The following is a 14,382-nucleotide window of genomic DNA, read 5'->3' as shown; positions in this document are numbered from 1 at the left end:
ATGGAAGACTGTGATGTGTTTAGTAGTCTCTTGCTATTCTTTTCCTCTGTGACAATCTTTTTAGAAGCAGAAAACATTCTGCTTCTAAAAGCTATTTTTATTTGTGTCTAAAATATTATTTTTTCCCCTTTCCTGCAAAGTTAGTAGTAAATTGAGAACTTACTTTTCAAAGATGAGCTTTTATACAGCACATTACTGAATCCTTTGTGTGGGTGGAGTCAGTCTCTGATACAGTTCATGATGCTCTGTTCATTAAAGCAGGTCTAACTCTCATAGCATAGATTAATTATTTTCTTCTAGTTTCTGCTCTTTCCTCTGTCAAACAGTGAATTTTATTAGTCTGTGCTGTGTTTATTTAGAGCTTTATGTTGCTTGATTTCTTAAAGAACTGGGATTCATACTCTCTGCTGACTGCCGGTGCATTTCTCCATAAGAGCGGCTTTGGAGTCTGTGGGGAGCACACACATTTATTGCAGCAGTGGGATGAACACTCAGGGTTCCTGTGTTGCTGTCAAAGCAGCTTGTTCAAGTACGAAATTTCTGAGCAGTCTTTAAGTTGTGTTTACCTGCTCCATGCATTTTTCAGAAAAATACTAGTGGTGCTGTTTGTTATCGAAACTGGCAAGTGCCATCACCCAATCCCTGTCAGAGTTAATGGGGTGGAGAAGCAGAGGGTGCTGCTGCAGGGCAGAGGAGCTGCTCTTGTCTGCTGAGTTCCAGCCCTGGTGATGCAGGAGTGGATTGATCCTGCAGGTCCTGCCCAGGTGCTTTGCTCACACGTCTGGCCTGGCTGTGTTTGGGAAAGGGGATTGCCCTGAATACACAAATGTGCTGCTCCCTGCCCAAACTAGAGCTCAGGCACTGCCTGAAAGGCTGAGGAGCTTTGCACACTCCCTGCAATCTATGATTAACTGCAGAGTAAAAGGTGTGTAGTGGTTGCTGTCTGTGAATAATCAATTTCTACTGCAGCTCTTGTGAGGGTCTTAATGTGTTTTGTGGCCTTCTTGAAATTCTTTAGTTCAAAGAATCTGCATCTTCATGGCTGAGTGAGACTGAAGATTCCCCTGGAAGCAGACATGGACTTTCTCTTCTCTAGGGCTCACCGAGCAATTCTTATTTTGTGTGGGTGTGTGAATGAAATATCACAGAATCACAGAATAGTCTGAGTTGGAAGCAAGCGTAAAGTTATCATCTCTGCTGTGGGCAGGGACACCTTCCACTATGCCAGGTTGCTCCAAGTCCCATCCAACCTGGCCTTGAACATTTCCAGGGCCAGGGCAGCCACAGCTTCTCTGGGCAACCTGTGCCAGACCCTCACCAGCTTCAGAAAATATTTTTTTTTCCTAATATCTAATCTAAACCTGCCCTCTGTCACTCTGAATCCATTTCCCATTATCCTGTCACTACATGCTCCTGTAAAAAGTCTCTCTCCATCTTTCTTGTATGCTCCCTCCAGGCACTGGAAGGCCATTCTATGTTTATGAGTGCAAAAACTGCTTTTTCTCTTGGTTTATTTCTGTCATTAGACTGCCTTTTCTGTCTTGTTATATATTACTGTTAACTCATTGAGGAGATAAGTTTGAGTCTGTCCTGGGCGACTTGGGTCAGGACTGCTGCAGGAGTTCTCCTCAGACTTCTCCTTTGTGACCATTATTTGATGTCTTCTAGGGAGAAGGAGAAAGCTCAGCCAGCACAAAGCACCCTGGGCAATGAGGGTTTTTGTTGAAATGTTGATTCTGGGCCTGTCACTGAGGTAAAATTGGAGTCAGAAGGTGTTGGGCTGTTTGTTTTCAATATTTTAGTGAGCTCAATAAGGAAATCAAGTTGTTCCAGTGGGATTGGTGGGTCAGACAGGAAATGTTCCCTTTCTTTATTCCACCTGGCTGTACATTGTTCTTCAGGGGACACTGTGACTTGATCAACACAACATCAACTAATTGTTGCCAAAGAATAAATGTTGTGTTTTTATTCTTTGCCTTAGTGTTCAATGGGTAGTAACTGAACCTGAGTACAGCTATTTAAAATTTCTTCAGATATTAAAGAGCACAGTTATAGGAATTGTTTTCTTCTCATTTTCGGTGTTATCTGCCAAGACATGAACTGCTGTTTGTGTTACACTGTTAAATCACAGTTACTAAAGTGCTTAAAAATGTTAGTCTATAACTGACCTTCTGTCCTGTCCTGGTCTGATTTTTCAATGGCTCCATTATTGTGAAATACTGCTCCACATGACTGTGAAATGAGCAGAAAGTCTTGTCTTTTTCACATTTAGTAGCTTTCAATCACTAATGGCTTCTGACTGTGCATGTGAAGCTCTCAGATTTTTGTGTTCTCATATTAAAAGGTTTGAAGCAGCTTGGATGCAAAACCAATCCTTGTTATGTTGAGGTGAAGTGGTTGAGCAATGAAATTCTAAGAGTATGGGTGGACTTGCAAAATTTTCAGTTGTCAGAAGCAGTCAAAGCCCATTTGGTATGAAATGGGGAAAATACAGTGGGGTTATACTGAACAAACTGAGCAGAATGTGCTCACGTGCCAGTGCTGCCAGAGGCTTTGCTCAGCTTTCTTTGGTTACAACCATTCTGTGATCCTGGTCTTTCAGTGAGTCTGGAGAGAAAGTGAGGGTTAAAAAATTGTGAACATAGTTAATCCAGATGAGAAAATAAGCTGTCACTCCTCACTCAATAAATGAGTCTCTAATACCTACACAAGAGTATCCAGTAGTGCTCCCAGCTGCAGGACAGGCTTTTAAAGCTGCTGAGGTGAATTCACAGGTCACAGGATCAAGTGGTGATTGCCTTCCTGCTGACCTGTACAAGCATGAAGGCACCAGGTGGGTAAAGACCTCCAAGAGCAGCTGGTTTTTGTCTCTTCTTTTCAAAAAGGTAAGTGCTGGTGATAACAGTCACAGAAATCTCCTAATTGTGGGTCAGGAAGGAGGTTGAGGAGTTCAGTGGCTCCTCCCAGGAGGTTCTGTCAGAAGAGGATGTCAGGCAGCCAAAATCTGAGAATTCAGAGCTGCCAGTGAGAATTCAGAGCTGCAATGGCTGTAGCAGGTTTTTGGCAACCATTAGGCCACAGAGGTCAGGGAGCTGAGGTGCTCCTCGAGGGAGAAGGTTCCAGTGTTTGCTTTCAGAAGTGGCTCTTGGGCAGGACCAGCAGCTCTTTTGCATTGTGAATGCTTCCCATCGTGTCCTGCTGATGTGGATTCCTTCAGCATCTTGGCTGAGGTGTGGTGCTCAGAAAAAGGAGCTGAGCTGCTGGCCTGGCAGCAGCATGTTTAAAGCTGTGTTTCACACCACATCAACATAGAAAAATGGTTTGGTTTGTCTTTTTTCTCATGCAAAGTGTGGGGAGCTGCTACCAGGAAATAACCACGTGACTCAAAAATCTGTAAACAAATTCTTGTAAATGGCAGCCTGCTTTCTTTGAGAACAATAACTGACAGTGTTTCACACTAGGGAATGAAAGGCAGTGCTCTGGAGTGGCAGACCTTTGGTTTCAAGCACAATTAAGCACATGCTGTAGTATTACCTTCATCATTCCTGGTAGGTGAAGATTTCCATCTCGGTGGATTCTGCTTGCACTGTGTGCCCTTGCTCATAATATGGCAAATAACCTGAAAGTTTGATGGTAATACTCAGCCTTGAACCACTACAGTTCCTGGCTGTGCTGTGCTGCTCTGAGTATATATGGATGTCTAATTAATGTGGTTTTGGGAATATTCCCTACAGGCAATTAAAACGTGGGGAATGGCTCAAGAGACTGTTCAGTGAAACACAGACACGAGCAAGGCAATTTGTCAGTTATGTGTCATTAATTCCATAGTGATGAAGGGGATTACAATCACTGTTGATTTGCTTTGAAGGAGTGTGTACTCCTTGTGGCTGTAGAACTCACAAACTGAGCTGGATTGGTGTGGGCAGCACAAGCATTGCTGGATGTTTGTGCTTTTCAAGGCCCAAGATGGTGTTTTGGGCAGGTTTTGGTACTTTTGGCACAGTTTACAGGATATGTTTCTTTCACATTTTTCTCACTCCTCCCTCTCACAGCTGCTATGCAGCATTTTTTACCCTTTCGTAGATATGTTCTCACAGAGGTGCCACCAGCATAACTGACTGGCCCAGCTCTGGGCAGCAGCAGATTTGTTTTGGGGTTGTCTGGAATGGAGATACCCTGGTGCCTTCTCCCAAAGGCCTCTCCTTGCTGCATAACCCAGTACACCTCTCTAAGCAGGTTTATTTGGTAGTACTACTACTGATAACTAATTGTTATCACCCTCCCCTTTCCTATTTAGTTTTATCATTGGTATTTTATTTTAAGTATTTTCTAGATACAGTTTCGATATTGAATAATTATTTTTATTGGTAGCACATACATGGAACAGCCTGGTCTAGTGGAAGGTGTCTCTGCCCATGGCAGCAGGGTTGGACTTTAAGGTTCCTTCCAACAGGCTATGAATATTCACTTTAAAACAATATAGGTCTTTTCAGCTGCCTTATTCTCACCTCTAAACAAACACTGCCAGGCTTTTCTCTGTTTGCAGACTTCAATTTCATCAGAGAAATGTGGAATCATAGAATCGTAGAAAGATTTGGGTTGGAAGGCACCATAAAGATCAAATACAATTTTGTGTTGAGGCTTTATATTTCCAAATAGACTTTTTTTCTCTGGAGACACAATTTTATGTATTGTTGAAAATAACTCCTGGATAAAACTAATAAGCAATCATTGTACATTCTTGAAGATAAACCAAATAATATATATTTGTTTGAATGTTCTTGTATTTTTAAGCAAAACCAAAGAAAATCTTTCTTTCCTGTTGTTTTGATTTAGTAGCATAACACAGTACAATTATTTTGAGGATTAGATAGTTTTCACACAAGTTAACATCAAAAGTAATTTGTTTCTCTTCATTGCCTTTGATATTATTTAACTGAATGTTTCAGAGCAGTCCTTGTTCCCATACAATACTATTATTAATAACCTTAATATGTGTGATGCTGATTGTTTTGTTTGGATATATAGATTTAATAGGTGGAATTGTAAAAAATTGTATTTTGACAATAAAAAACCCTAACAAAAAGTAGGTGTAGACTGGCACTTGAAAAATTCTGAGAAATCTATAAAACCCTTTTGCTTAAGGTCACTTAATTATATTTGATCCATCTGTCAAGGTTGAACATAACTTCAAGTGCTGAATGGAGAAATTAGTTGACATGCCAGTTGAGTTATTTTGTACAAAAAAAAAAAAAAAAGGCTATAATCTCAATGAAATGTGAGTTTGAAATTGTTTTTCAATTTTATTTTCTAGAAAAGAAAGATGTCACGCAGAGCTTGGAAAGCTACACGGCAAAATGCCCTGGGACAATGGAAGTCATCACTCTTCCAGATGGTTTGAAGCTACCTCCTGTTCCCTTCACCAAACTGCCTATTGTGAAGTAAGACCAAAACACAATCTTTAACTTTTTCACAGTACCTGTCAAATTTTAAAGGATACTGAAAGGATGCAGTCATTTCACTTTATGCATGTGGATCACAGGAACATGGAAGAATGTCAAAATGTCAAATTGTTTTGAGGAGTTCTTGATCAAAAATAGAGCCTTTGACCAGAAAATACTTTGTGGCCTTTAATTTCAGAAAGAGAGAAGTTTTGTTTTCTGAAGAACTGTCCTTCAACAGTTTCTTATTCAATTGAAAGAAGGTATTTTGCTGCAGCTGAGATTTTAGTTGAATACTTGATCATTTCAATACTGAAGGTCCAGGAGTTGGATGCAGTCTCCATCCACAGAGCTTGGAACTCACCTGGAAATGGTGCTTTTTGTACCATTCCCTTTCCAGATGCTGCATTTTCAAGCTGGCACCTTCACTGGCCTGTTCTAAATCTCAGTTCCATTCAGGCACATCATGCAGTCTGGCCAATGAATAATAACTTGCTCAGGTTGAAGCCTGGCATGAAACATTAGAGAGAGTCAGAAAGAGACAAAGTAGCCACTGGGTATCAGTAATAGAAGACTGAAAGAAAATATTTTTTTTTGAAGGAAAGATAATTCCTATTCAGAAGAAGTATGCTGAATAGTGAAGAAAATGGGGGAAATGCTGATTGAATCATCCTTCATGGGAGTCGTGAATTTAGTCATAGCATCATAGAATCATGGTATAGATAAAACTGGAGAAGACCTTTGAGGTGATCAAGTCCAACCATCAACCCATCACCACCACCATGTTCACCATTCAACCATATCCTCAGATGCCATATCCACACATTTTTTGAACACTTTAAGAGATGGTGACTCCACCACCTTCCCGGGCAGCCCCTTCCAATACTTGACAACCCTTTCCATGAAGGAAATTCTTCTAAGATCAAATTTAAACCTCCCCTGGTGCAACTTGAGGCTGTTTCCTCTCATCCTGTCGCTTGTTACCTGGGAGAAGAGATTGGAAGAAGAGGCCAGTTAGATCTCTGGCAGGAGATTCACAAGACTTCAGTGGGAAAGACTTCATGTCAAATGAAAATGTTTTGTATGCTGAGAGAAGGGGACAAACATATCCACACATTATCAACTTGTCTTGACCTGGCTGTGCTTGGAATGTTGGGAATAGCTCCTTCTGTTTTGCCGTGGGGCGTGGAATCCAGCATCAACTTTATTTACCATTTAAGAACTGCTGCTCCTCTCCTTCTCCTTCTTGTCTCTAAAAAATTTCTATAAAAGCCATAGTAATAAAAATTTTTGCTCCAGTAAAATGTTAGTTGAATTTAGATGTAAAGGCTCTGGTTACATCTGCCCAGCAGATCTGGTGTTGTAGAGCTGCCCAGCCCATTGGGAACCTTCTGGTGCTGCTGGACTGCAGAACTCTCTGAGCTAAATCATGCTAATTTTTGTGATATCAATTATAAATGTGTGGAAATGTCATTTTGATGAATGTTGAATAACCTCAGCTTACGATTCAATCCATGTTAGAGCCCCCTAGAAACACACATTTACTGATGGGGATGACTTCTATTTACTGTTGGCATTTCATGGTCTAATGAGTTTTAATCCATTTAATGTGGGGTGCTTATTTTAGATGCGGATTTCTTAATCAAAATACTGTCAGACATGGAAATGCCACAGTGAAATAGGAACACAGTGGCAATGTTACCTTTTCTCCCCAGTACTTTAAAAGCAATAGAAGAGATTTGGCAAGGCAAAATCTTTATATTCCATTACTCATATTGAATATAAAATCATCATCTGGTATTTTCTCAGATAAAAAATGCAATATTCTGATTTTTATGGTTTACCTATGTTAAAGGTAATTGTCTTACTAATATATTTAAAAGCAGAAAAATGTCCTTCTTTTCACCACTGCTGCTTTTAGCTGTCCTTACATACTTTCCTTACTACTTCAAATTGACTCAGTGCCATTTTCCCCATTCCCTCTGTTTACTTAGTATAGTGGGATTTTTAAAAAAAAAGAAAAATCCTTTTCCATCTAAGCAAGTTTTTTTTTTTTTTTAAATATTTTCCAAATACATGATTTTGATCTTCTGGGTAGCTAGTGAAATCATTTAGTAATTCTTTATTGTCACTCATTTGCATTCAGTGTTGTCAGGCCAGGGGACATGACTGAAGCTTTTCACTCAAAGGAATTAACTGCCCTCTTCAGTGTCTGACCTGTGAGGGTACAGCTCTCTTGATATGTGTTGGAGGAACATTCCTTCCACTGTCATGCATTCAGGTAAAGCAGGTTATCCACCAGTATTTATATAATAACCAGAAGGAGCCAAAGCACTTTGCTCTGTATATCAAATAAAATTCCTTTTTATTACCTCTATATCAAATTCAATGTTTGTTTCCTCAAATAAGTATAATTCACAATTTTGCTTTAAGTCACATTCTAATTTGTAAAAAACTCTATCAGAAGAGGTTTTAAAATATGAAATATCAGGGGTCTCTTACAGTTGCCTTCTTATTCCTCAGGGTCGTTGGCATTTTTGATTTTGCATATGATTTTGATGTTGACACTAAGTATCACCAACATGTACCATATGGATGTGATTTATTTCTTGTTCCATCTATTTTAGTGTTACTTAGTAATTTCTTATCGGGTGCTTTGTTTCACAAAGAGAACTTGTCTGTGTAGTGTTAGAGCTTCATTATTTTTCAGCAGAAACACATTATCTTGGTTTCTTGTGAGTGTCGACTTTCTATTAGTGTGATACTGATATATCTGTTCTTTATTGTGCTGAGTTCTTGATTTGAGGTAATTAGGTGTCCTACAGGTTTATAGAATGCTGCTGATTTTACTGAATATCCACCAATTTATTGCTTGTTCTTCTTCCCAACATTTAGTGTTTACTTTCACCTCAGCACTGGAAGAGCACTGATTTCCCTGCATGGCGTTGTAGGGAATTGGGTCTAGCAGGGATGCAATCTAATAAATCATTTGTTTTCTATTTGTGATTGCTTTCTGGTTGTTTAACAAAGCCACTCAAAGTTCTGGGACGTTTTCTTCCTTCCAGCACCTACTTTGCATTTTCACTGTATTAAAATCAGCTTTATTCACTGTGGAGAAGTTTCTTTATTTGTGTTGCCCAGTGAAATCTTGTCTGGATTCTAGTTTGGGTTTGACTTAAATATTTGGCTGCTTTCTGTACTGGAGTTGTAGTTCAGTCTGCACTCAAAAGTTAATAGCTGTATTTCAAATCACTGCTCTGGCTACTTTTGGTTTGGTTGGTTTCTAAAGAAGATTTCTCTCCTTTGTTATTTATTTCCTGAGAGCTTTCTGAAACTTCAGGTTCCTTTTCTTCCTTTTGTATTGTAAATGTTTGCTTCAAGTTTTGCATTTCAGGTATATTTTATTCTCAGACTGATATTTGATATTTATCAAGTTTTTTTTTTTTTTTTTTAACACAGTCACCTGTTACAAAATAGAATAAATGAAATAATTAGAAATTACTTTTATTCAACAGATCTGTGAAGCTCTTGAACCTCCCAACTAGTCTCCGACCTCACAAAATGAAAAGTTTACTTGGTCAGAATGTGTCAACCAAAAGCCCCTTCATATATTCTCCAATTATTGCACACAGTCGTGGGGAAGAACGAAATAAGAAAATAGGTAAGAATGATTTAAAGTATTTTCTCTTATTTTGTTAAATTAGAGAATCTTCTGTGGTCAAGGAAAGCAAACCTGAACTTTGCTGTCTTTTATTTGAGATAACCAGTTTTTTAGCCTCAAATCCTGAAGGAACAAATCTTTTCTCTGGGGCAGAGTTTGATATTCAAAAGAGGAATAAAGTCTCATAGATGGTAATACTGATTTTTCAGAAGAGATAAACTAGTGTTATTTCCTTCTCAAACAAAAGAGAATTCAGGGAAAACTTAGTTCTGATGCGCTCTGCTTGGCAGCCACCACAGTTTCAGTGCCCTGGGGAAAATGCAGTGTTGTGGTTTTCCTTTCCCTATTCTGATTTTACATAAACTCAGAGTGATGAACTGTCTGATTGGTCCCTTTTACTCAAGGACAGGTCAGACAAGAGAAAGTTTTTAAACCCTCTTAGGAATATCAGTAATTTTCTTTTTATAAAGATTATAAAGCCTTTCAGTGCAGTAATTGTGCCATTGGAAAAAGATCAGAAGTTTGTTTTAATCCTGGATTAAGTTACAAATATTGGTAATTCTTTTTGTGGCTTTCGGGGTATCACGTGCGTGATAATTTTTACCAGAGGCATCAATGTCAGCACAAAAAAGATCTGTGTGACTGTGGAACAGAACTGATTGTAAAAACTTCAGAAATTTGCAGGATATTTTAACTTGGCTCCTTGTTCATCTGGACTGTGCCTATCTGCAGGGCCAGCTCTCCAAGAATCTCTGTGGTTTCCTCTTTCCAACAAAAATGGGCTGTGCCCCTGCTGAGGACCCTGGTTAGGAGTAAGGTGAAGTCCCTTCCCCTTAGAAGAACATGCACATTTTCCAGTTGGGTTTATGGTGATGTGTATTTTCAATAAATAACTGAAGCAGGAACATCTGGGATGTGCAGAAGCAGGGACGATGATCTGGCAGTTTGGATGCACTTGGCTCAGTGTGACTTCGCTGCAGCACTACTTCGATTTCAAAATAGAAAGGATAAGAAATTAAAAAAAGATTAAGAAGAATTAGTTAAAGGATAAATTGAAAGAATGTGCACATAGGGGAACATCTTAAAGTGCTCTCTTGATTTCTCATAATAATTTATTGAAAGTTTAATTACTATTAAATTTTCAACATTTAATCTCTTAGCTATACTGTGTCGTGTTTTCTTCATTTAAATAAAACCTTATTCCCAGTTTTGTCATATAATTGTATAAAGCAGTATTCTCCTTTCTTGATGCATACAAAAGGAACCTGCATTTTTGAACTGGTTAGGATTTGTTTCAGTCCTTTGTGTACTGTAGGAGATTTGCATTTTACAGTGAACATTCTTCTTTTAGGGTTTTATTTAGCCTAAGGAGATGTCTGATTGCTTCTGATCCTGTACAGCATTTGTCTTTTGAAGTATATAAACATTGCAGTGACTGCTAAAAGCCTCTAATGTTTCAAAGTTTAGTGAACAAAAGAAAATACAAAATAAAAGCAGATACTTCCTTTGAAAGAAGCTGAGAAATTTATTAACTTCAAAATTAATGAGACTATTTTAATGGCATGTATTTAACATTAATTTAAAACAACAATAACAAATGAACTGTTTTTCTTACATGGAGATAGTACTCCATATTTTGGTTAAATTATTATTTTACAGCAAAGGAAATCAAGCACTGCTGACAAACCAAAGGGAAACAAAACCCATTTTGAAAGTCTTGAAATGTTTTCAGCTTTCAACTTGATAAGCTTTTCTGATTGGAAACAATAACAGGGATAATTATATTGCAGTTAAATTGCTTTAATAGCATGCTAGTTGTAAAAAATAAACCAACTGATTTTTGACATGAAATGTTTTGTTGGTTTTGAGTGCTGATAGTCTAAAGCAGGAAGAATATATAATATAGTTCTATTAGTAAATCCAACAGCTCTGTCATACCTGTATTAGCTGATACAAATATAGCTCATTTTACCTTTCCTTTCAAAACCTTTTCCCCTAAGGAAACAAATGTGTAGCACTGCCCTGGCACATTTTTCACAGGGGATTTCAAACTTGTCTCAAAACCCTCCATTGATTCAGACTCCACCATGTCCCTGGGGAGGTTGTTCCACTGAATCACTGTTCTTACTGAAACAAAAAAGACAAAAAACCCCCCCAAAAAAACCCAAAACAAACAAACAAACAAAAAAAAAAAGTAAGAAAATAAAATCTCTTTCAGTCCAACTGGTGTCTATCACCTTTGATCTTCTTCCTGTGGCTCCTTGTGAGGAAAGAGCTTCTGTCCTCTTTATGCAGCCCATGAAGTTCTGGAATCTGTGATGATATTGCCCCTGAACCTTCTCTTCACCCCAAAGAGGATATTTCACTCCTTTACTCCTTCCTCTCCAGTCCTTGATCACCTTTGTGGTGCTTGGGATCCTCTCCAGTCCATCTGTGTCCCTCCCAGCTCTGGGGACCAGAACTGGGCACAGCTGTGCCTGACAAGCCCAGGGTGGAGCAGAGTGGTCACCTCTCTGTGTCTGCAGTGGAGAAGCAGATGGACTCAGAGTCCAGCAGGGTGATGAGTGGAGGGATTGTCAGGCAGGGGTCTGTTACAGGGGAAGGATGGAACCAGGTCACTGCACGTACCAGGAGGAAGGTTCCTCCTCCTCCTCCTCCTCCTCAGAATGTGACAAGTAGGACTTGCACCTTCTACAACAGGGGTGAGGTTCTGGAATGAGAAGGCCAAACAACTGATGAGGTGGCTGAGGGTCCTTCTGGGGCAGAGGGACCTCCTAAAGCAAGACCACCCAGAGTCTGCATCACAACCTCCTCCGTTAGCAGGAGAAGAAGGGTGGTCCTCATTGGGGACTCCCTCCCTTCAAGGGGAGCAGAGGGCCCCATGTGCAGACCTGCCCAACTTAGGGGAGGTCTGCTGTCTCCAGGGGCTCAGGTAAGGGACATCACTGGAAAATTCCAGTCTAGAAAGACCCTCTGATTACTGTCTGCTATTGGTTGTTCAGACTGGCAGAAACAAAACAACAAAGAGAAGTCTGAGGCCAATCAAAAGAGACTTTAAGCTCCTGGGGCAGTTGGTGGAGGGATCAGGAGCACAGGGAGTGATTTCCTTGATCCTTCCAGAAGCAAGGAATAATATTTATAGGAACAGGCAGCTCCATTGATGCGTGCCTCTGAGTTTGTTGTCAATGGAAAAAAAAAAAAAGTGGGTTTTTTGACCATCTCTCAACATGTGGCCTGCTGACACCTGATGGGATGAGCCTTTCTCAGATGGGAAAAGGAGTTCCAGCACAGGAGCAATGGGGCTTGGTGACAGAGCTTTGAACTAGCTTGGAAGGGGGACAGGGAGAAAAAGCAGGCTCCCCAGTGATAAACAATGGGATTTTGTGCCAAACCTTGAGGATCCTGATGGGATCCCTCAATCTGCTTCACCAGGTGCTGGCCACAAGGTACCACACCTGAAATGTTTCTACCCTGATGCCCACAGCATGAGGAACAAACACCAGCTGGAAGCTTTGGCCCAGGCCCAGAGGTTTGACATCATTGGCATAAGTGAATCATGGTGGGATGAGTCTTGGGCCTGGAGAGCCCTGTTGGGTGGTTGTGCTTTCAGAACAGCCATTCCTCAGTGTGGTGATAGAATGTGGAGATTCAGGACTGCAGTGCTGCTGTGCTACTGCACTTGCCCCTGTTGCTGTAGTAAACCACAATGGTTAAATCTGTACCTGTGCAGGCTGTTTTGGGGGCTGCAGAATGCACAAGACTTCATGGACACTAAAAAGCAATTAAATATAAAATGCAGGGAACATCTCATATCACTGTGAATTTGAATGTTTTGCTTTAATCAACAGTTTTGCTTTTCAGGTTTCACAGTAATATAACCCATTAACATCTGTGGATGTATGTGTTTAATTTCCACTAGCATTAATTTGAGTTAAACATTTACATTAAGTACATCTCCCTTGAGCTCTTTAATATTGCCTGCAAAATGTAATCAGAAAGTAAATGATTGTGAATGTACAATTAGAGTACAGATTGCTTCAGCTGTGCATTAAAGTCTTAATATTGATTATCCAGGTTTTTTACTGGACATTTCCTAATATCCTACTAAAAAACTGTTAGCAGTGTATGTTAAAATCATTGGCTAAACTAATCTATGTATGCTATAATTTAGCTTATAATCATGATTTATTTAACAAATGTAATTAAGCCACCTTTTGTTTACTTGGACTGCAGATCCTCACTTGCAGGGAGAATCTTGCTACATTCAGTTTAAAGTCTGAATTCAGGTGCATGTGGTTCACTGTGAGAAATTTGGAACATAAACAGGAACTTGAGGGCTGAAAAGGTTATGAAGTGCTGATATAAAATAATCTTTTTGCATTGAACAGTTACTGAGAATTTGCATCTCTGCTGCTGTCCTCCATAATCTCCCAAGACCCATAGAATTACAGAATGGTTGGGGTTGGAAGGGACCTTAAAGATCATCCAGTTCCAACCTCCCCTGCCATGGGCCGGGACACCTTCCACTAGTCCAGCCTCATCTGCTTAAATTATAAAACTCAAAAAAAAAAAAAAAAAAAAAAAAAAAAAAAAAAAAAAAAAAAAAAAAAAAAAAAAAAAAATTGGCAGAGTGAAGTATCTTTAAAGTTGACCTGTCTCTTGTGCTAAGATATAAACTGCAAGTACATCTTTTTACCTGGCCCATTTTACTTCACTGTCTCTTTATTTGCTCCATATAATCAGCTGTGCCTGTATGAGGACTTGTGATTTCCTTCTTCCTGTTGTGTTCATCTCTTACCTGGTTGATTCTTCTCCAGGTCTCCAATATCAAGGCCATGTGTACTCTACATAACTCCAAGTATGGAATCCTTTAAGTGTTGAGCATGAAGGATGTGTTGAAGTAGTGTTTTGAATTGATGCCTGAGTTAATTTTGCCGATGAAGCACTGGGTCTTTAGAGCACTATTGTTGTGTTAATGAATGTTTCCAGTCCCTTCACCTATTGCTTTGCCTGGGATTTACAGCTGGTGTCACACAATGCTCTTGAGTAGGACTTGGGCTGTGGAGATTACAGAGAGATATTAAGCATTAGAGCAATGTGACAGCTCAGCTGCTGCTGTTTATTTATAACCCTGTCATTAGGTAATTCCTACCTTAATTCTGTGATTATTCCTTGCAGACTTCCAGTGGGTCCAGGGAGATGTGTGTGAAGTTCAGCTGATGGTGTACAACCCTATGCCTTTTGAGCTCCGAGTAGAAAACATGGTATGCATCTTTCTAA

At 39.6% G+C, this 14,382-nt stretch overlaps 1 protein-coding gene across 2 annotated transcripts in view; it reads left to right on the top strand.

The window, feature by feature from the left end:
- The window catches only part of TRAPPC9 (trafficking protein particle complex subunit 9), a 449,912-nt gene that overhangs the window by 37,427 nt on the left and 398,103 nt on the right, over positions 1-14,382 (top strand). For both annotated transcript variants that reach the window (XM_053973133.1, XM_053973142.1), the window contains exons 10-12: positions 5,315-5,441; positions 8,957-9,102; positions 14,281-14,366. In XM_053973133.1, the coding sequence (XP_053829108.1) occupies positions 5,315-5,441; positions 8,957-9,102; positions 14,281-14,366 (359 nt within the window). The remainder of the gene's footprint in view (positions 1-5,314; positions 5,442-8,956; positions 9,103-14,280; positions 14,367-14,382) is intronic.

The sequence above is a fragment of the Vidua macroura genome, chromosome 1 (assembly GCF_024509145.1).
Source record: "Vidua macroura isolate BioBank_ID:100142 chromosome 1, ASM2450914v1, whole genome shotgun sequence".
Lineage (NCBI taxonomy): Eukaryota > Metazoa > Chordata > Aves > Passeriformes > Viduidae > Vidua > Vidua macroura.
This window is presented reverse-complemented; position numbering and strand designations above follow the sequence as displayed.